The sequence below is a fragment of the Bubalus kerabau genome, chromosome 10 (genome assembly GCF_029407905.1).
Source record: "Bubalus kerabau isolate K-KA32 ecotype Philippines breed swamp buffalo chromosome 10, PCC_UOA_SB_1v2, whole genome shotgun sequence".
Lineage (NCBI taxonomy): Eukaryota > Metazoa > Chordata > Mammalia > Artiodactyla > Bovidae > Bubalus > Bubalus kerabau.
This window is the reverse complement of record NC_073633.1, coordinates 33,128,622-33,150,888: the sequence shown is the minus strand read 5'-3', so window position 1 is coordinate 33,150,888 and position 22,267 is coordinate 33,128,622. Positions and strand designations below refer to the sequence as shown.

General features: G+C 52.1%; 2 protein-coding genes across 4 annotated transcripts; one reads left to right on the top strand and one right to left on the bottom strand.

The window, feature by feature from the left end:
- Window positions 1-1,371: 1,371 nt before the first annotated feature.
- NUTM1 (NUT midline carcinoma family member 1) lies at window positions 1,372-12,280 on the top strand. The gene is made up of 7 exons (XM_055537237.1): window positions 1,372-1,402; window positions 3,013-3,721; window positions 6,532-6,660; window positions 7,799-7,938; window positions 8,414-8,697; window positions 8,940-9,056; window positions 9,404-12,280. The coding sequence occupies exons 1-7, from the start codon at window positions 1,387-1,389 to the stop codon at window positions 11,411-11,413; spliced, it is 3,405 nt and encodes a 1,134-aa protein (XP_055393212.1). The 5' UTR covers window positions 1,372-1,386; the 3' UTR covers window positions 11,414-12,280.
- A 148-nt stretch (window positions 12,281-12,428) lies between these two features.
- On the bottom strand, window positions 12,429-19,720 carry LPCAT4 (lysophosphatidylcholine acyltransferase 4). Of its 3 annotated transcripts, XM_055537240.1 has the most exons (15): window positions 19,384-19,429; window positions 18,458-18,488; window positions 18,094-18,236; window positions 17,540-17,760; window positions 17,156-17,268; window positions 16,977-17,037; window positions 16,634-16,692; window positions 16,403-16,437; window positions 15,816-15,870; window positions 15,605-15,687; window positions 15,206-15,331; window positions 14,713-14,845; window positions 13,479-13,577; window positions 13,022-13,199; window positions 12,429-12,812 (listed from the first exon to the last, which is right to left on the bottom strand). In XM_055537240.1, the coding sequence occupies exons 2-15, from the start codon at window positions 18,461-18,463 to the stop codon at window positions 12,658-12,660; spliced, it is 1,467 nt and encodes a 488-aa protein (XP_055393215.1). In that variant the 5' UTR covers window positions 18,464-18,488; window positions 19,384-19,429; the 3' UTR covers window positions 12,429-12,657. The 3 variants fall into 3 exon arrangements, with proteins under 3 accessions (XP_055393215.1, XP_055393213.1, XP_055393214.1); XM_055537238.1 differs by lacking the exons at window positions 18,458-18,488; window positions 19,384-19,429 and adding an exon at window positions 19,483-19,720; XM_055537239.1 differs by lacking the exon at window positions 19,384-19,429 and having other exon boundaries at window positions 18,458-18,692.
- Window positions 19,721-22,267: the final 2,547 nt, after the last annotated feature.

The window sequence follows — 22,267 nt, the reverse complement described above, 5'->3', positions numbered from 1 at the left end:
TTGGCGGTAAAAATGCACGATGGGTGTTCCATATTCTGGACAGCGAAAAGAGCGTGAAGTTATTTTACGAAACCGGTGAAGCATATTTTAGTGGTCGACCCAAGATTCAAACTCAGGTCTCTACCACAAATTCAACTCTCTGTAGTGGTGAGTAGCTAATAATAGCGTAATAAGATGCGCCTCTTAGAGGTATGGCGAATTTTTAAAAGAACGTACAAATTCTTTTTATAGGATTTTGATTTAAAGAAATGAAAATTGGAACCCAGATATCATTAACCGAGGTGATCACTGCGGTATGATTTATAATGGCGAAAAACGTTGGAAGATATATTAGCTTTATTACCAGAAAAACCTTAAAGTTTTTTTTTTTTTTTTAAGTATAGTTTGTGTGTGCTTGTAGTTGTATAAAATATCTCAGTGAGGATCCAGAATAAATCTGGTTTCCTCTGGCATAAAGAGCTCAACTTGGTTCCAGAAGGAGTGGAGGGGGACTTGCTGTATAGTCCATTTTAAATAGTTTGACTTTTGAACGGTCCTTATGTACTACCCATTTTAAAAATTAAAGGTCCTGATGTACTACCCATTTTAAAAATTAAAATTATTTAACAAAATTTAAAACCACAAAAATAATTTAACAATCAAACAAAAAAGACGTTTGGGTCTTGGAATTTTACTCTGAGTGGCGGTTTTTGATTAAGTGGGAAGCTTTTCAGCCCGGGGTAAGGCTGAGCCGTCTGTGGACTGCAGAGGTGATGTGAATAGTCTATTTGGGAACTGCAAAACAGCTTTCTAAGGAAATGATATGCATACAGCAAATCAGCACCCTTGATACTGTGAGACAACCCTCATTTGAAACATTCTGTTCGCTTGATCCTTAAATATTCAGACTATGTGCTCTGATTTTGGTTTAGAAAATACAGCAAACATTGAATTGTCAAGAGTTTGCCACAGTCTGCTGTTAATAGGAAGTCAGGTACAAAACTGGGTAGAATTGAAAGGCACAAAACTAAATATATTGGTGAAGAAGTGTATAGGGAACCAAGATGTAAAACTATGTGGTTGGGAACCTGAGAAATAATTTGCAGGTTGTCCTGAAGAGATACACAATTGTGTCGCCATACTCTGGTTTGGAGGGAGTTCCTGGTTACTGCCTACATACCAGAGTCCTTTGTGGAATATCTCCCTAACCTCACCCCATTTCCCCCTCCCCTCCCCCCACTGTAGAATGCCTTGAGTTCTAGATTCTAGTTCTGTTTTGATCTGATCGTTGCCCTCCCTTCCTTGGATCCCTGTGTTTCTACTGGAGGTTACTCTCTGGGTCCTGGACCTGCCCGTCTCATTCTGGAGGCTTCCAGACAGCCACAGTTAGTGCCCAAACCTGAGACGATGTCTTCAGATGGAGGTGAGTCTGCCGGTAGGGGAGGGTCCCCTGCTACCAGCTCCCTTCCTTAGCAATTCAAAACTTGACACTTTACTTGGGGAAGAGCTCTCAGGGCTGACCTAGAGGAATGTGAGAACACCAGACACCACGAGAGGCATCACACTGGGGGAGGAGATGGTGCTGTTAATACTAGGGGTTGGGGAAGGAAGGGGGCTCCTGGGTGGCAGATCAGAGCACCTCTGAGGAAAGTGCTGAGTAGAGAGAAGGGATGGTAGTTAGCAACTTGCTTCTCTGGAAGGGGGATACCTTCAACATGTGTTTGTGTGGCAGGGGCAGGGATGTGTGCGGTACAGGGGACACAGGGGGGTTCCAGGGGAAGGCCCAAGTTCTGGTGTCTTCTTTAGGCAGTTGGAGGCTGCTCTAGAATTTTGCCCTGAGAGAACTGATCTGGGGCCGCTCTCAATCTTACTGGGTGTAGGGAGTGGAAGCCTTGTCTGGAAAACTGTTCAGTCGGGCCATCTGTTGCCAAGTCCGTTGAGAATTGTCCTTCCAGAAGCTAGATGAGGAGGTGCAGTAAGTGCCTCTGCTCGGAGCCTCCTGGCTCCTTCCAGCCCCAGCGAGGGCTTCTCTTTTAGTGCAGGGAACAGTTTTCCTTGCTTTCCCAGGGTCAGGGGAGGTGGGTCACTCCAGCAGAGGTGAGGACTGGGGCTTCCCTGAGACGCTCTGACTGCCTTTTGCGGAACTCAGGCCTCAGACCCATTTCACCGTGTTCCGTTCTTCAGGGAGTATTCCTGGTCCTCTGCTCTGGGCCTGAGGTTAAGAGTCTGCTCGTATTCCCCGTCTCCTTCAATGGTCAGGAAGCAGCAGAAGCTGAACGTTGTTAATTTGCCACCAGAATAATCTAAGAGGGGGAGGAGAGCAACCTGAAATTAGGCAGATGATCTATTATTATTGCAAGTCCTAGGAGACACATGTCCTGATTAAGTACACGTTTTAACATATTTATCGTTGGTCTCTTTGACTAGAGTCCACATAGCCCCTGAGCTGTGTCTCAGACTTCATGGTCAGTGCCTTTCAAAAGTGGACCCTAAATTTCTGACATTAGGAGTTTCAAGCAGAAGGATCACAGATAACATTTGAGTATGTCCAGCATCTACTTAAAGCTCTGGAAACCTCCCTTCCCACACCGCCCTCCCTTTACCCATTTCCTGGCTCTTATCTGGTCATTCCTGGCTGTTAAGTAACAAAATTTCTGGGAACAAAACCTCTAACCCACACATCCCCTCCTGGGAAGAGTGCTTCTGTGAGTGGTGGCAGGGATCACAGAGAAGCTGGGAGCAGGGTCCAGGTGGCTTGAACATGTTTGGAATGTACCTGTATGCTGGGTGGCATGTGTTATGGAGTATGAGCTCGTAGGTCCAAGGTCACTGCAGCTTCCCTAGTGCAGTCATTCTCAACAGGGAGTAAGGGACATCAGAAACACTTGGGGGACATTTGCAAATATACGCGTTCCTACTCACTCACTTGCTGAGAATCCGTGCTCTGCTTCTTCAGGGACTAGAGTTGAACTCAGATGACCTAGCTCTTGCTCTCTTTTTCTGCTACTCTATCCCCTCTTTTTGTCTCTACAGCATCTCCATTGCCAGGATCGGACAGGACTGTGAATCCTGGCACCGCCCTGTCTCCTTTCACTGCACTCACCTTCCCCCAACCTGCTCCTGGCCCACCAGACCCACCACCATGGGAGCCGCCTTCGCAGCCCCCTGTGCCTTCAGCATTCTCTCCAGGCAACCCTCTGGTGCTCTCTGCTTTCCCCAGCCCGTTGTTGGTGACCGGGGATGGGGGCCCTGGCCCCAGTGGAGCCGGAGCTGGCAAAGTCATTGTCAAAGTCAACACAGAAGCCGGGTCAGCTGAACCCTCTCAGACTCAGAACTTTATCTTAACTCAGACAGCCCTCAGTTGGATTGCCTCTGGCGCTCCCTGCGGGGGTCCTGAGACTCCTGCCCCCGGGCTCCTGACAGCCTCTAATGTGAAGACCCTTCTGCCCACTAAGGCTGTTGGGCTGAACCAGGAGGGTGACCCATGCCTTCCTGCTCAGGCTCCACCACCAGCTGCCCAACTGGCCCCCATCGTGCCCCCAGAAAAGGCTTGGCCAGGACCACAAGGGACAACCGGGGAAGGAGGTCCTACGGCCACCCGACCCAAGCCCTCACTGGGTGACCTCTTCTATACCTCCAAGGGTGTTTATGAGAACTTCCGGCGCTGGCAGCGCTACAAACCCTTGGCACGAAGGCACGTATCCCAGAGTCCTGATGCAGAGGCCCTTTCCTGCTTTCTTATGTAAGTGGGGAGACCGAAGATTCATTATCCTAGAGGCTTTTAAATGAGGAGGGTTTGGGGATGGACAAAGTGGTTAGGCTATTTAGGGATACTTGAGGGCAGGTCTTGAGGGTGAGGAAGATGCTATGAGAATTAAAATAACAATGCAACAAACCTCTTTACCCATGTGCCAGAGGATAATAAGCCTCAGGTGTCTTCTTTCAAGTGCTCTTCATAATCCTACATATTCAGGCAGGCATTTTTCTGGTCATCCTCATTTATGGATGAGAAGGCTAATGCTCAGAGCGGTAATCGGAACCCAGGTCTCTAATAAGGAGTACCAGGGCCCTCTTGTGTTATTTTACTACCTTTTTTAAGATAGTATTATTTATTTGGGCCCGTGCTGGGTCCTCGTTGCTGCGAGAGCTCTTCTCTAGCTGTGGTGAGCGGGGGCCACTCTCCAGTTGTGGTGGTTAGGCCTCTCACTGCTGTGGCTTTTCCTGTTGCAGAGCACGGGCTCTAGAGTGAGCCAGCCTCATTATCTGCGGCTCCTGGACTCTTGAGCACAGCTCAATAGTTGTGGCAATCAGGGCTTAGTTGACTCAAGGCATGTGGGATCTTCCCAGATCAGGGATTGAACCGTGTCTCCTGCATTGGCAGGCAGATTCTTTACCACTGAGCTACCAGCGAAGCCCTTAATTATCTTTTGACATGGAGTTGAACTGTCCAAACTGACTCGGATAAGGAGCGCTGGGAGGGGAGGATGGTGTGGTGCCAGGCCAAGGAGCTCATGTGCCATGCTATCTACTGTCCTGTTTTATTTTGTTTCAGGGTTTTGGGCCATGCCTAGCAGCTTGTGGGAATCTTAGATCCCCATCTAGGGATTGAACCAGGGCCCACAGCAATGAAAGGGCCAAGTCCTAGCCACTGGACTACCAGGGAATTCCACATACAGCTCCCTGTTTTATTAGGAGAAGTCGAAATAGAAGTCAAGTCAAGGGAAGTGGCCGAGCTCACTTGGGTTCCCCTGGTGGCTCAGATGGCAAAGAATCCACCTCCAATGCAGGAGACATGGGTTCGATCCGTGGGTTGGGAAGATCCCTGCAGGAGGAAATGGCAACCCAGTATTCTGGGTTGGATTCTGCCTGGAGAATTCCATGGACAAAGGAGCCTGGCAGGCTGCAGTCCGTGGGGGGTCCGTCTCTCACATACGACTGAGAGACTAATACTTGGTCTAGAGCTCACTTAGTGGCCAAGGGCTGGGCCCCACCACTTACTAGGTGTGTCATCCTGGGTCCTGGCACTAGTTTCTTTGCTCTCAGCTTTCTCATCTAGAAAGGGGATGGTTACTTACTCAGAGAGTTGCTGAGATGAAATGAGTTACTGTATGTGAAATGCTTAGCAGAGCACCTAGCACAGAGAATGCCTCATCAAATGGCAGCTGCTCTTGTTGTTGTTATTGTTATTATAAAAAGGCAATCTAGAAGAGAAAAAGAACTCACAAAAGGCCAGAATGTCTGTGCGGAGTGGATGCTTGGCCTGGGAGCTCAGGGTCACGGGCTATTAATGTTTATAAAGCAAAGTCATTAACCATCTGGGGAATTTTCTCTTCTTCCCACTAAGAACTCTGCCTTCCTCAACTGCACTCTCAACATTTTGTGTAAACCATCATATAACAATATGCCACCTCCCGTACTTAACCTTTGGGCTTCTTAGGTGGCTCTAATGGTAAAGAACCTACCTGCTAATGCAGGAGATGTAAGAGACGAGGGTTCAATCTCTGGGTTGGGAAGATCCCTGGAGAAGGGAATGGCAATCCACTCCAGTATTATTGCCTGGAGAATCCCATGGACAGGGGAGCATGGTAGGCTACAGTCTGTGGGGTTACAAAGAGTTGGACATGACTGAAATGATTTAATACACACATCTCTTATTGGACTTGAAAAAAAATGAACATCATGTTCCTCCAGTGGCTGAAGCCCTAAGGGAATCTCCCTTTCCTTCCTGACTCTGGAGTGAATTATTCAAAAGGCTCCCTCCATGTCCTTGGTGTAGATCACTCTCTGCTTTCTCCAGACAGCTCTGGGTGTCTTAGAGTCTGGGAATCTGAATTTCTCACTCCTGGCCTATTTCTGTTCCTTACATTCAGGGGCTCTGGGCAGGGTCTCCAGACCAGACCCTCTGCCACAGTCACCCGGGAGGCTGGTAAAATGCTCAGTCCGGTGATTCTGGGGGCACTGGGATCCATGTTTATAACAAGCTTCCCCAGGTGATTCTAGGCACAATAACAATTGAGCATTCACAGGAAGTCAGAAAGGCAAAAATAAATCACAAAGAGCTCAAAGAGTATTGATATTTGATTGTGATGGGGTATCCTGGAGGCAAAAAAAAAAACGCTTAAAAAGCAACAAGTAAAAACACCTCACAGCCTTTGAATTAGATTCATTTGGGTTAGTGAGTGCCTTTTTTTTTTGGAAATGTAAGAGCCTTTGGGCAGGGTTCAGCTTACTTTACAATGAATAACCTGAGTGCTTTCTTCCTTGTGTTTGGTTGAAGATAGTACTGTGAGAATTCAAGGTAGTTGATTTTAAAAGATGGAGAGAACTGTTTGATTTTCTGTGAGGATTGTAAATTTCAGTGGGAAGAAAGACCAGTGTGGTAAACGGCTGGCTGGAGGTGGGGGATCTGGAGTCTAATCTGCAGTGGGATGTGACAGGGACCTGGAGATGCCTGATCCGATGAGGGGCAGGGGGTGTACACTGAGGTGGGGGTCAGGGCAGGTGGGTGGCAGGTACACTTGTAGACTGTGACTGACCCAATGGGGGTTTTAGCCCAGTGCTTCGTTCCCTGGCCCGGCTGAAGCCCACGATGACCCTGGAGGAGGGACTGCCCAGGGCTGTGCAGGAGTGGGAGCGTACTAGCAACTTCGACCGGATGATCTTTTACGAGATGGCAGAAAAGTGAGTCCCAGCAAACCTCATGCTCCCTGGGGGCGGGGGTGGGGGTGGTGGTGGTGCTACCCTGAGGGCAGGTAAGAGAGGCTTGGGTCTGGGCTGTGGCTGGTTGCTCTAAGGGATGCTGGAGGAAAGGTATACACTAGCAGAGGGCCTCCTGGATCCTCGCTGCTTCTCCCACCATCTTGGCTCTTGGGACTTTTCTGTCCTGTCTCCTCTTGGAAGCTTTCCCTTCTCCAGATCTTGAGTTATGTAGGGGCTTTGATATTGAAGCCCTTAGGATGGGATTGGATCCCCAATTGGTGTAAAAATCCTATACTGAAGGGAACCTAATGATGAAGAGGTTTAAGCCGTACTACGCAGGTTCTTTCTACCTCACCGACCAGGTAGCACCTTGGGGTCACCACTCCTGTGGAAACTGGCACAGGAATCGTTTAGCCCATTGCCTCAGGGAAGGGCTTTTTCTTAAGGAGGTTTGTCTGGGGAAAATCCTGGATGTCCGGGGAAAATCCTGGATGTCCAGGGTGGTCTTCTGGCTCATATCCCCCATTCCTCCATGATAATCTCCTTGGTTAAAAAAGTAACTCAGGAAAACAAACCCTATCCTCCACGCTTGGCTATCACTTTCTCCCAGGAATCTTCTGGACCCAGACTTCCTAGATTGACCCTTCTGGGATCCTAGTCCAAGCCTCAGGCCTCCTGGGTCTCACTGCCTCCTGGGTCTCACTGCCTCCTAGTGGGAACTTCCTTGAATTGCAACTCTGTCTCTGCCTCAGGAATATGCAGCCATACTTTATGGTTGTAGGCATGGGCAGATGAGGCCTTGAGGAGGGGATCTTGCCAGGTGTGGCACAGGCCTGACTGAACTCAACAAGCCTTTATTAATCTGTGTACCCTCGATGTTGAGTGGGATGGGTATGAAAAAGCCATGATTCTGTCCTGTAAAGCTTACAAGCTCTAGATTCTTAAGATTAGTTTCTTAATAAGCTTTCTAAGTGACAGCTGCAGGGAGAGGGGCTATGTGGTGACCTTGTGAGGGTTTTCCAGAACTGTTATTTATTCAGCCGTCTGTGAGCAGATCCCCTGGGTTTTTAATGAATCATGGTCTTCTCAGCACTGCCTGGGCCTTCTGCACCCCCTGCAGGTTCATGGAGTTTGAGGCCGAGGAGGAGATGCAGATTCAGAACACACAACTGATGAGTGGGCCCCAGAGCCTGCCTCCTGCAGCCCCTCTCAAACTTGATCCTCCGGGACCACCTGTCCCTGAGGTTTGCCCGCAGCCAGGTAAGGCCATTCAGTGCCAACAGGAGCCTGTGGCCAGGAGCTCAGAGGGAGTCACACAGAAACCAGTCACTTCCATCCAGGGAGTGGCATGTGATGTTCGAAACAGGACAGGCATAAGTTCCCTTTGTCCCAGACTAGATGTTGATCTTAGCCAAGTAAACCAACAGCTCTCTCACTGAGACTGTAATTGAAGCACATGATGCCTCATCTGCCTAACAAATGAGGGCTGGACCAGGGGGCTTTGTGGAATTTCAGGGATTCTGAGAATCCTCCTCCAGATTCTCAGTCCCTCCAGGTCCTAAGTATTCTCCCCTAGCTGGTACTGTTGTCAGGTCGGCCAGATCCAGTCTGGAACCATCTCAGTGTACCCAGGTCACTGCCCTTACAAGTGGGGAGTGGGCATGGGAGAGGGTGGGAGGCAGGAGTTGAGGTCTCAGCACTGCTTTCCATTTCTGCTTCCCGCCTCGCCCATCAGTGTACATTCCCAAGAAGGCGGCCTCCAAAGCACGGGCTCCGCGCCGGCGGCAGCGCAAAACCCAGAGGCCTCCAGCCCCTGAGGCCCCCAAGGAGATCCCGTCAGAGGCGGTGAAAGAGTACGCCGACATCATGGAAGGGCTGGTGGGGAGCCACTCGGCCACTGAGGAGTCAGATGGGAGACAGGAAGAGCAAGAACAGCAGCCGGAGGAAGGGATATATCCAGATGCTGGTTTTCTGAGCTATATCGATGAGCTGTGTTCTCAGGAGGTCTTTGTCTCCAAGGTGGGCTAGCCCAGGGGGTGTGGTTTCTAGCAGACCCTGGGGTGGGAACTCCAGGGAAGATCTATGGTTTTGCCCAAGGACTTTGGGAACTAGACTCTCTTCGGTGCTGAGGAAAGTGTGTATGTAGCTGGTGGTTTCCAACCACCCAGGTAGAGGGTGGTGAGTCGGGAGGTGCGTGACTGCCTCTTGGTTCATGTTACCTCCTCTCAATGACTCCCACCACTTTCACTTCTGTTCCCCAGGTGGAAGCTATCATTCACCCTCAGTTTTTGGCAGATATGCTGTCCCCAGAACAACAGAGGGATCCCTTGGCCTTAATTGAGGAGCTGGAACAAGAAGAAGCACTCAGTCTTGCCCAGGTAAACCTGGGAGGTAGAGAATATCAGAATGAAAAACTTATGTGGCCTCTTCTAACCTTACATTGTCTTGGATGATGCGGCTTCTGGAGAGGGACAGCTTTAGCATCCAGCTTTGGGTGTAGAACAACAGACGAGGGACCATGGAAAAGGGGAGTTTAGGGCTCAAAGCATTGCAGGAATAAGACCCAATAAGGTGGAGAAAAAGAGCGGTGGTACCTGGCTTTGATACCATCACTTAGGCCACTTGCTTGTATCCCCTGTCCTGCCTAAATACCATCTCCCCCCACCCGGCCTCTACCCCTTCTCACAACCACGTATAGAACAGCATTTGTCCATTTTCCTTCCAGCTGGTCCAGAAGCGACTCCTGGCCTTGGAAGAGGAGGAGGATGCCGAGGCACCTCCAAGTTGCAGTGGAGCCCAGTCAGATTCAAGTCCTTCTATTTCTGATGAGGATGAAGATGGGGGTGGGCAGCTTCGGCCCTCACCTGGGCCTCGGGGGGCTGGGGGCTCCCTCCGCCTTGGAAAGGCTGCTTCTCTCAGAGAGCGGGCAAGAGAAGTGTCTGGTGGGCAGGAGCGGGCCCTACGTGGCCTGAGGGTTATGGGCAGGGATGGAAACACCCTGCCAACCCCCAGTGACTGGGGCCTGCAGCTAGAACTTGCAGCTCCACAGGGTACTCAAGGGCCCCCGAGTATAGAGAGAAGAGGGTCTGGGGAAGTTACAAACCAGATATCCCCACCGCAGGATGACCTCCTGGGAGGTGCTGGGTCCCCTGGGCGCTCCCTGGGCACTGACAGGACTTCCGAGACTCTGTCCTTTCGCTGGCAGGAAGGCCCCCAGCTAGAGCTTGTTCCCAGTTTGGATGTTGGACTTGCAGGGCTGGCTCCTCTGCAAGGACAGGGGTTAGAAAAGCAGACCCTGGGGCTGCCCCCAGGACAAGAGGTAGAGGGTCTTGGAGTGGCTCCTCAGAGCGTGGAGCCATCGGTATTGTCCCAGAAAGGCTCTTCAGAGGCCACGTGGGGAGATGGCAGTGGTCTCCCCACAGTTCAGAGTTATGATCAGAACCCTTCACCTAGACCAGCTGGGAATAGGGACGAGGCCGGGGCTTCTCTCAGCCCGAGGCTGTGGCTCAGCAGTGAGATGGATGCTGCTGACTTGGAGTTGCCCTTACAGATCGAGGAGGTCGTAGAGAACCTCCATGAGGGGGAATGTGTAGCTGAGCCTCAGGGGGGCGGCCAGGCATTGGGCTCTAGAAGCAGAATTTCCCTGGGCCCTAGAGAAGCCCTGGCACCCGGGGACGTGGGAAGCAGTGCTGTTCCCTGTGGAGACACGGATGGCACAGTTGCCCTAGAAGAGAGAAACTATTGTGGCCTGGCGGAACCTCAGACGGCCAATAGCCCGGCCTCGAGGCCTAGAAAGGACGCGGCACAGAGCCCTGGGACTCTTCAGGATCCTCATGATCTGTGGCCTGAAGATTGCCCCCCTTTGCTAGAAAGCAGAATCGGGGCCTCTACACTGGGGGCTTCTAAAGAAACACTCCTGCCTGCAAGTCAAGGCAGTATCCTTATCCTGGGGACCCAGGACACCTTTCCTGAGGCCAGCCCAGAGGCAGGGAGCAGTGGCAATTCCTTTTCTCCTCTGTTGGAAACCACGTATGTCGACATACTAGACATCAGGGATGCCTGTGGCCTCCAGCTGGAGGTCAGCGAGGATATTTGCCCCCTAAGTTTTAATTCTTATGACCCCCAAGGAGAAGGCAGGAAGAATACTGATTTATCTGAGCCGAAAGATCTTGCTCCCTTACCAGGGGATCAAGAATCTTCTGGCCATGGGAACCCCAAATCAATACCTCCTCACCAGGGCCTTAGAAGCACTTCTCCCAGCTGGGGAACCAGGGATGCCTTAGTTGCGAGAGAAGCCTCTCCTGTTATTGAAGCATGCAGTTCAGCAGATGGGGTCAAAGCCGAGGAGAAAGGGGAGGAGGAAGACAAGGAGCTCTCCAACTTTGCCTACCTCTTAGCCTCTCAACTTAGCCTCTCGCCGAGGGGGCTTCCCCTCAGTTCTTGCCCTGCTTCAGGCTTGCTCGCCTCAGGGCGTCCTCAGGGGACCCAGAGAGCATCGCACTCCCTTAGTCCTAAGCCAGCAGGCCTCAGCCAGCCTCCTGCTGCCGAGTCTGTGAAGCTAGCCCCAGTTGGAGCACCAGTCCCTGTTGAAGAGAGGCCTTTACGGGGAGATGAACCTGGGGTGCCTGGGGAGAAACCAGTGGCTCTGGGAGTGATTCGCACCTCACAGCCTCGTAAAAGAAAGCGTGATGGTTTCTCCAAGAGCAGGAGGAAGAAACGCCGTCGCAGCCAGTAGGGGGCAGCCGGGCCATCCTGTCCCACCTGCCGATCCCTGTGGGTGGGGGCCCCCGGAGTAGACTCTCCCTGGCAGCCTGTGAACACTTGCTCTCAGCCGTATGTTGTTTTATTGTTCTGTGCTTGGGGCAGAAGGGTGTCATGTTGGCTAGGTTGGAGGTGGTCCCCTGGGTGAGAGGTTGGGGGAAGTACCTTTGGAAGTTGTAGGAGAAAAAAAATAAAGATTTTGTTGTTGGACAATGCTCTCCATGTGCCCTCACTTCTTTGCTGCTAGATGGGGTGAGATGCTGCAAAGGAGAAAGGAGGTGGGGGCGGCCTCAGATTTGATGGATCCAGATGGCATTCCAGCCTCTGAACCTGGTGCCAAGGGTCCTGTGATTACTTTATTCCTCCCTCATCAGAAGCCTGGACCTGGTGTTGGGAGAGCTTCTCTGGACATCCTGCCATGATCTGTCTCCCTTAGAAGTCCCTAGATGGAAAACTGCTTCTTTTTAACCTATCAGATTTTGGGGATAGAGCTCTATTTCCTTAACCTATTTCCAAAATGGTGCCTAGACATACCACCTTCTATAGGAGGGGGCTATTCTTGTTCCTTGAAAAGAAGCTGGACAGAAGGGACTTGTATGTCCCCAATTCACTGTATGGCAGAAACTCTGGAGTGGCAGGTCTGAGCTGCAGTAGAACGGCTGGGTCCTGACACAGCTCTCTGCCCCGACCATGGGGGCATCAACCTTAGTATGATTATTAAATATAAAGTGGTGGTCAGCTATTCTTTAATGAGGACAGAACAAGAGGGAACAGGCTGAAAAGAGGTTCAGGAGGAGGCCTGTTACAGGCTGTGACAACAAGAGGGAAGATACCAGATCCACATGATCCATTCATCTGCAAGTGAGGACTAATCGGCTCTGGCCAAGAGATCTGGCCTTGGGAACCCTTGGGGGTCTTCCCAGGGCAGCCAGCAACCACTCCTTCCTTTCCTCCCCAGCTAATGATACCATCAATGTGACTGAGCTTCGTTTTCTTTTTTTAAATAGATATAGATATATATTTATATATAAAATAGTTTCTTACAAAATAAAACCAAATAAACGAAAAATGAAAACCAACTTAAAAAAAAAAATCAACGACAATAATGAAAAGTCAAGCAGGACAGAGGTGGGCTTGAGGCCCAGGGGGTGGCCCCTGAGTCTGTGCTGCCCTGAGTCTGTGAGCGGGTGCGAGCTGGCGGGGCGGGGGTCGAGGTGCTCAGTCGCCCTTCTGCTTGGGGGCTTGCACAGTCCCGTTGGCCAGAGCGGTGGTGCTGCCTGGGGAGGAGGCAGGTGGTGTCTGGGAGGGGCGCAGGTAGGTGCTGAAGAGCTTCCCGTGGAGTGGGTGGTGGAGGGAAAAGTCCTGGAACTCACCTGGAGGGGAAAGGAAAGACCTGAGGAGGAGAGGAAGAGGTCCCTGTCTCTCCTCGCTGCCTCAAAGCCAAAGTACTGTCCCCTACCTCCCTGGCTGTATTCTCCCGGCCTCGCCCTGAGGATGTCCTGATCCCCCCCCAAAGCCGGCCACCAGCCCTGTGCTGCTGACGCCCCAACTGCCCGCACGGGGCCTGCAGGGGATGACTCACAGAGGGAGAGGCCCTGGCGGGCCCCTGCCTGGCACAGCTCAGCATGCAGAGTCCTGGCAGCAGGGCGCGGCGAGCCAAGCAGCAGGTGCAGGATGGTGCTGAAGCCGTCTTTGTACAGCAGGCGGCCGGGCCCCTTGGCCTGCTCCTCGGCCTGCTCCTCTGGCTCCTCAGCAAAGAGCTGGGAGGAAAAGGGAGGCAGGTCAAGCTCTTTCCTTGGGACATCACCCTGCATGTGTCTGACAGGCTCCTCCTTTTTTTGGAATTATAATGGTCACAGCTGCATCCTTCTACCTGTTCCCAGTGAGGCCTCAGCAGAGATGCTGGGGCTCTGCGGTTCAGACAGTTTGGCACTGGGGTGGACACCAAGCACCTACTAGCCAGAAGCTCCTGGGAACAGCTCACCGTGGGTGGGTTGAGCACAGGCACTTCGGGGCCGACCCCCACAACTTCCTGATACCTCAAAGGCCAGGCGAGTCAGCTCCTCCAGGCTCCTGCCCCCACTCAGAGCTGCCAATGCAAGGGCCACGTCTCGGAAGTCCACCAAACCATCGGCATCCTGGGGGGTGGGAGAGAAACCAGGCAATGTAGGGACCAACCCCGTACCCGCCCTCCTGCTCCAGACCTCGGCTTCCCACTCTTCTCAGCAGGCATGGGGGTGACCCCTGTCCTGGGTCTGCTTCCCTCAGAACTGTGGGCCCTAAACTCTCCAGGATCCCTAACAGTTCTCTTGGGGAACGGGTGTGCTCATACTATACCTCTTCAAGTCACCTGGTGACAAAACTCTCCAGGTGGATGAATGATGGAATCCCTCAGGTATGTTTAAGTTACCATCATTTCTGATATACAATCAGGGCATTTCGGACCCCAAGCTGGAAAAACTGGTTCTCTTCTGACTCGGCCTATGTGGGAGAACTGGTCCAGCAAACTAATAAAAGGGGGCCACTGGCAAAATGTCTTACCAAGGGAAAAAAAAAAAAACCTGAGGATGCCTGCTGTGCTATGTCTATGGGGGACCAGGGCACCTGGGTTTTGGCTCTGCTCAGCTACAGGCTATGATGGGAAGCTCCTTTCAGGGACAGTCTGCCCCAGTCTAAGGAATCAGCACATGTGGGTCACTCCATCACTTCAGAGGATGTTGAGAAGTATGGTCTGCATCTTAGATCAAAAAGAACTCCTTAGGACCACTGGGGGTTGTTCATAAACATTACGAATCATCTGAGGTTATTATAATTCAACAGGACAACCGGGCTAAGTCCCAGGAAATATATGGCTCATCAAGATTCTTGAGAAAGTTCAGGAATCCTCCAGAGAAGCCCTGAGACATTGAAAAATAATCTGCCCATGTATTACATACACTTTTGGGTCTTAAACCCTCAACTGTCTAACCTGTCCAGTGTGGTCTCCTCCATATGACACCTTCCCCACCCAGCGCTCACAAGGTCATGTGATCCCCATCTCCAGCATGCCTCAGAAATTTATGGATCTCACTGACCATTATTTCTCCATCATTTTTTCCCACAATGACTAAAACACTGCTCCTCAGTGTATAAAAAAAACAAATCTCCCAGGGGACCTCAGAAGATGTCTGTCTACCAACAGCTATTAGAGCATCCAGCCTACACTCCAGACTGGCCATCCACACAGCCCCTGGGATACTGTACTTAAAATCTTGAGCATCCCAGTTCCTTTACCTGCTGGAAGTAGCTAAAGGCACCAGCCACCGTCTGGGAGTCAGAGAGCTGTAGCTGCTTGGCAAACTCTTCCTGACTGATCCTTCGACTCCGGCCTGGCTCTGTCCCAGCGTCTACACAGTCAGGGGACAGCCTACAAGGGAATTGTCATCGAAGGACTGAAGGTGCAGCACTGACTCAGTTTTCTTTTGGAAACACCACCCACCAGCACTTTGGCCCCAGCCCCAAGAATCCTCCCAGCACAGGTACGTCTGGTATTTTTCTAAGAGGTACTCTGACTCATAGTCCCTGGAAAGCCATTCCTACCTTTGTCATTGGGGTTATTACGTATCTTTTTTTCCTCCTTCCTTTTAGTCCATTATCTTTCAAAAACTTCTTCTCATTGTCCTACTTTTTTTTTTTTCTTTCTTAGGACTTTTCTTCCTCCTACCCATTCTCCCTTTTCTCTTCTCCTTTTCCTCTTACCCATAACCTCATCTCCAAGGTCACTTACCCAGCCTTCCGAAGCACTCTGCCCAGTTCCCAGAGCTGTGGCTCCAAGGCCACCTTCAGCCGGCCCACCACAATCACAGGCAAGCTCTCTACAAACTCGCACTCGGTGGCTGGAATGCCCAGGGCCCTACAGGATGAAGAGGGATGGAACGCAAGGGGATTGAGTTAGAAGACACATCTGAGGGTTCATTACTGATTCTGGCCTGCTGACCAGGGAGAGGCGATCAGGCCCCTTTCACTCTCCCATCCCTCACACATCAGCAATCAATAGCCCTTCCTCCTGACCAACAGCCTCCCCCACTACAGTTCTGCCTCAAAGCCTCACTCAGCTCTCCTCCCCTTCCTGTGGTTCCTCTGCCCTGTGTATCTGCTTTTAGGAAACACCCCGTGGGACACTCACTGTGCCATAACCCTCTGGACATTGTTGGCATAGAGGGTGGGGTCCCTGCTCTCCTCCGGGCTGGGGCGGTATACAGGTAGGAACTGAAACACACAGACACAGGCTTCTCATCAGAACTTCCAAGTTAGGGGTGACCACTCCCACCCTCTTTCCCTAAAGATCCCCAGCTCAGCCAATGGCTGCTCTCCTACCCCACCCCTGGGAGTCATACCTCCACATCCACGATGCTGCAGGGCTGAGAGGCTGTGAGCCAGAGGACTTTGAGTCTAAGAGAAAAGAGACTTCAGATGCTCACCAATCTCTAACTACGGGCACCCCCAGCCCAAGGATGGGAGTGGCAAAGTTCTGCCCACTGATATAAAAAATCAGCTAGTAGCTGTAGAGTCAGCTGGATGAGTATGTAGCTGGGAGATAGAAGGGCCAGAAAGGTAGTAGGTGGGGTAAGGGAGTGCTGTAGGGCCCTGCCAGAGAAAGAAATACAGGTGAGGGGTTTGAGGACCCATGAGAAGGAGCAAGCCTGGTGCTGTGGATAACTGAGGAAGAAAAGGTTGCAAAGTGGGTCAAAAGGCACCATAAGCACAGCAGGAATGATTAGCAGGGAGAGCTGAGGGCACTTTCTGATAACATCTCAGGAGATAAGGACAAAACAAAGGGATGTGGGCATCCCCTTCTCTAGAGTTCTCTCAGTTCCAGGGATGAACAAGGGCGATTCACCTTGTCTGGAGGGTAGAAGACGGGGGCCATGAATTCTGGTGGTCCCTACTCCCCACTCTCACCCCCAGGAATACCACTACTCACACTCCAGGGCCCCTCCAAGCCCAGCTGGTAGTGTCCTGTGGGAGAAGCAGAGGTGAGAGGAGAAAGGCATTACTTTTCTTCCCTGAACTGACTAATCCTCTCTGAGCAGAGGCCTGCGCCCGGATCAAGCCCCACCTCCACACACATATTTCGTTGTGGCACCACTAGCAGTTTTCACGGACTCCCATTCAGGGTGGACTTGTGCCCTCCCTCCCCCAGACGACGACTTACCAGACTGTTGGGGTAGCGGATGAGGACAGGCTGCACGGGCACCCCAGCGATGAAGGCTCCTAAATCCCATTTCCACCCCCACCCCCAAGGCAGAGGTTAGTGCATGGAGGCAGCTGGAGGGCATGGAGTACAGGGGTCTGGATCAGCTCCACAAGGAAATCTGGCCGGGCTCCATTTCATTTATAATTTCCTCTGCCTCCTGGAGACTTTCCAGTGTCAGCTAGGAGGTTCTCTATCTCCCTCCCTCCCCCACCCCGCCACTTTTCTTGGGTTATTCCAGAGTCCCGCTCCATATATGGGGCTCCTTTCCTACAGCCCTCCCATCTACTGCTGCTTTATTCACCTGGTTTGAATTTCAGCAAAGCCTTCTTGTTGGAACAGGTGCCCTCAGGAAAGAATAGTACCTGGGCGGCGGGGAGGAATCAAGGGACCAGAATGAGGTGGGTGGAAGGGGAGAAGAGGCAAGAGAAGCCTCTTTAGGAGCACATAAAATAGGAGGAAGTCCTCCGACCTTGGACCCACCTGAGGCCACTTGCCTCCGGAGGTAGCTCGCCTCCGGACCTCTTCCACCACTCTGCGCCGAGAGGCGGGGTCATGCCTGGACACCAGGATGGCTTGGTTGAAGCGAAGAAGGGCTGGGATAAAGACAGAATACAAGGGGTCACCTGGTTCTTCCCCAGGGGCACTAACACCAGAGCTCCCTGCTCCCTTCTAAGCACAGAGCTCAGAATCTAAAAGGCTGCTTCACAAATAGTATTAATTTGCATTTCATTTGCCAGTATCAGTCGATATGGCTTCTAACTTCTCCCTTCTCCACCTGGGACCAGTTCTCTCCAGAGTCTCTGACTCCTGTCTTTTTTTGCCCAGAGTAGCCATCTCTCCCCTTCACTCCTCTTAATTTCTCACCTCCAATGACGGGAACGGAAAGGTTCTCAGCTCGAGACACAACCTTGGGCAGGTCACAGGGCAGCAGAACAATGGGGTCAAAGAAAGTAGAGTGAGGGGCGGCAACCAGGACAGGGGCTTGAAGGCGAGAGGCCCGCTGGCCTCGAACTCGAATCCGGAGGAAACCCAGCAGGAAAAAGAGCAGGCGGCTGAGGCCCAGCACCCCATGATGGCACACAGTCCTGCAGGGCAAAGCTGGGCATCAGTGGAGGCAGCTATCATGACCTTCACTCATCCCCAAGCTCAGACACCCAGGAAAGCAGGTGCCCTTCTTTTGCCCTCTGTTACCTGGCCAAGAGGCTAGTCTCTGGTTAGTCTGGGACATATCCAGGTGCATCGTTTAGAGTTAAGGTCCTGGGTACCAGGGCTTGAGCTTGGCTGATTCATCTCACCTACCCAGGCTGGGTAGGAGAATTTCAGAACCCTCCCTCATCCTCTTCTCAAAGAGGGAGCAGAATGGATAGCAGGGAAGAGAAAGGAGAAACTGGGTCTCTGGGGGCTGATCCCCCACTTACTTCCTCCATCCGGTAATTGGCTCCTGAAGCTGCTCCTCAGTAAGACCAGCTACTTGCAGCCAGGCAAAGGGCCAGAGGAGAAAGAGGACGATAAAGGCCAGAAGCACTCGGATGGGGGCCAGCAGTGCCCCCAGGAGGCAGAACTGCAGAGGGTGGAAGAGAAGGCCATTTCAGGGCTGTGAGATGCTCCTTACAGGCTTCCCTCCCCAACAAGGATGGACCCAGGAGCAGAGGGCCATCACCCCACCCCTGTGGATCAGAAGACAAGTAGTGTGGGAACAGGAGATGGGATTGGAGCCCAAGGTGGGATGAAGATACCAATAAGGGAAAGAGGATAAAAGATTAATAGGATCAGTGGCCTCACTTTCATGTCTTTCAGTTGGTCCCCACCACACCTACAAAATTAAAAGGCTGTTAAGAGGATTCATGGATAACCAGTGTGAAAGCGCCCAGCACTGTGTCTGGTGTAGAGTAGGCTAGAGATAGTTCCTCCTCCCCCCAACCTCTTCCATAAATAGATTCCACGTCCAGCAGAAACCAGGTGCATAGTCCTTTTCATTGTGGGCCTGGAAGGTAGAAGCCAGAAAACAGAGAGGTCCACTTTTCAGACCCAGGCCAGTCTCTAGTTCTGCCCAGCAGCACGCCCCCAGTTCTAGGAACTGGGGGGAGAAAAAGAGTTCGGTCTTACTCCACACGGCAGGGGTTGCCAGGGTGACTTCAGGGGCTGCCCTGGGGAACGTGCAGGTAAACAAACCGAGTTCCAGGAGCCGACCTCAGGGGAGATGAAGGCAAAAGAAACCTTGGACACTCCCTTCTCGCACCATTCCGCAGCTCCCCCAGGCCCTTGCGGCCCTCCACTTCCTGTAGCCAACCCCCTTCTTTACTTCCCTCCCCGCCCCCACCATGAGGTGCTGCAATGCGCGTTGAGGAGAGGGTACTGCAAAGTGGGGTTGCTGAAAGGGCACAGGGGGTGCAGGCTCCGGGCCCAGCAAGCTCTTCCATGTCAGAGCCTCGGAGAAGCACTCAGCACGCCTCTGCCCCCACCCCCGCTCTTCGTAGCCTCCAACTCCATTCTAGCCCATCTGCATCCGCAGGATGTAATCCGCAGTCTCCAGGGTTCTCCATCTCCTTGGGTCCCCTGCAGTCCTCCAGGCTCACCTAGTCAATTCTCACACACCTTCAGCTTGCCTATCGCCCAAGCCCGCGTCTTCCTCAGGACTCCTTGACCACCCCCGCCGCCCCCACCACGTGCGCTCCCCGGACTCCCCGCCCGGCTAGCCTCTCACCAACCTCCTTCCTGGATCTCCATCCCCATCTGCGTCAAGGCTCTAAAAGGCCTCCTTTTTCTATCCGCGCGAGTCCTCCGGGAGCCCCCCGCCCACACCTTACCTTAACCCTCTGGAGGCGGGAGAGATGTAACTCGTGCACGAAAGGGTTGGGGGGCGCTGGGGGTCCGGGGGTAGGGTCGAGGGGGGCCCAGTCCCCCGGACTTCCCTGGCTCATAGCGGCGGGAGAAGGTGGGAGGGCGGGCGCCCCGGCCCGGCCCCGGGCCCCTCTTTGCAGAGCAGCGGCTGCGCCTGTAGCGGCGGTGGCGCTCTGGCCGCGGCCCCGCCTGGTGCGGGGCGCCGAGGGGCGGGGAGCAGGCGGCGCGGCCTGGCCCGCGTTGTCAGGGAGCCGGCCGAGGGGCGGGGCTTTCAGCGCCCGGGTGCTCCTGCTCCTCTGCGACCGCAGCCGCGTCCGCAGCCCCTCGGGCCATTGTTACGAGGCTGCGGGTCACGGGAGCGCGATGTCCGTCTGGCCCTTCGGGAGTTCCTCTGGGAAGACTCGGCCTCCGCCTCCCCGCAGGCCTCCGGCTCGGAGCGGGTTTAGGGCCGCGGGGAGCGAGCGAAGCGGAGAACGCCCTACGACCCCGCCTGGGCGTGGAGGTCACCCTGCAAGCGCAGATAGGGTGGGGCCCTCCGGCGGATGTGCATGGAAGGGTGGGCGCTCAGTGTGCGGAGGCCCGCAGCTCCCAGGCGACGCGGGCCCGAGCTGTCCCGGCGGGCTCCCGGGCCCCATCCATCTCTTGGAGGCAGACCACCTCTCCTTCCTGGTCGTGTCGACGCCATCGCGCGTGAACTTGAGCGCTTGCGCCCTCTGGCGACCGCCTTATGTCTCACAGCTCGGCGTCCGCGTACTACCTGCGTTGGGCAGGGCTGCCTGTCGGTTTTAAGGACTCCTTGAGCCATGCAGACTAGGGTCACAAACTTACAAGAGCCCAACTAGACCTGGCTAGTGACGGGCAGTGAGAACCTGGAAAGCTGGGATATGTGTCTCTTTTTCCTGTCTTTCTATTTCTCTCTTTTCCTCTTTCCACTGCTTGAGAGAACAAAGGAATACATACCCTTCATTCCCAAACTCAAACTATCCTGGAAAACTCATAAACCGTTGGCGTCAGGTTGGGGTGAGATCAGGGAATTGGGTAGACTTTGAGATCCACACCCAGTGACAATCAGAAAGATAATTCTTGTGACAAAAAGGAAATAAAAGCCTCATTGCTTTTGGAAAGAATTTGCCTTTAGTTCACCCTGCTTTAGGGCTCTCCTGCATCTTTGTCAGTCACCATATCTTGAGGGTAATGGAAACAATGGCAGGTCAATGGGCTACTGGGTCATTGAGTAATATTAATCTTTTACTGGAAGGGAGACCAGGCAAAAGTCAGGAGTCACTTCTAGCTAGACCCCTTCCTTCCCTTCTTGCCCCATAATCTACCCACTTACATTCCTGCCTCTGTCCTTGTGTCAACTACAAATTGCCAACGGTATTTGCCTCCTGCCTTTGTCGATATTAAATCTTGTGCTGCTGTAGCAGCTGACCTTCAGCACACCCTGAATGGAGTTAACAGTGGAAAGTTAGGCAGTGTGTGCTCCAGGGAAACTGGTGGAGCAGGTTTTTAGGTAGGTAGATATTTTCAGGAACTTATTTTATGATCCTAATCCTTGCATCTTCTCATATCTAGAAACACACTAAATCCTTCATAGTGACATCAGCTCCTAGCAGAAAATCTTTTGTAAGTTAGGTGCTTGATTGCATTGAATTCCCCTTTCACCAGAATCACATATAATGACCTCCTCCCGCTGCCTCTTTGGAGCAGTTTCTCAGAGCTATCTGAGGTGCTGTATCCTGGGCTACGGTCCTGATTTTTCCTCAAATAAAACTTAACTCTCAATTCTCATGTTGTGCATGTTTTTGAGTCGCCACTTAGGATTCATGTTGTGCATGTTTTTGAGTTGCCACTTAGGAGAGCAGCCAGCATTCTCAGAGAAATATCCTCAGTTCAGTTCAGTCGCTCAGTCGTGTCTGACTCTGACCCCATGAATTGCAGCACGCCAGGCCTCCCTGTCCATCACCAACTCCCAGAGCTTGCTCAAACGCACGTCCATCGAGTCAGTGATGCCATCCAGCCATCTCATCCTCTGTCGTCCCCTTCTCCTCCTGCCCCCAATCCCTCCCAGCATCAGAGTCTTTTCCAATGAGTCAACTCTTCACATGAGGTGGCCAAAGTACTGGAGTTTCAGCTTTAGCATCATTCCTTCCAAAGAACACCCAGGACTGATCTCCTTTAGGATGGACTGGTTGGATCTCCTTGCAGTCCAAGGGACTCTCAAGAGTCTTCTCCAACACCACAGTTCAAAAGCATCAGTTCTATGGTGCTCAGCTTTCTTCACAGTCCAACTCTCACATCCATACATGACCACTGGAAAAACCGTAGCCTTGACCAGATGGACCTTTGTTTTAGGTGATATTTATTTCTTACAGATTTTTAGAGACGATTCCATATCTCTTTAATTTTAACAATTTACTTTTTCACCTTTTTTGAGATATTAATGCCATGTATGTAAGTTTAAAGGGTACAATGTGATTATTAGATACAGATATACATTTTACCTATTATATAAGGGAAACCAGGTTCTCTATGTTTTGGCTTTTCCAAAATAGTTTCAATATTTTTATAATTTCATTTTTTTTAATTAAGGCAATTCATTAAAAGCATAATTGCACATAAGTTGCTTTTTATGCTTCTAATATTTTCAATTTAGTTCAGTTGCTCAGTTGTGTCTGACTCTTTGTGACCTCATGGACTGCAGCACACCAGGCTTCCCTGTCCTTCACCATCTTCTGGAGCTTGCACAAA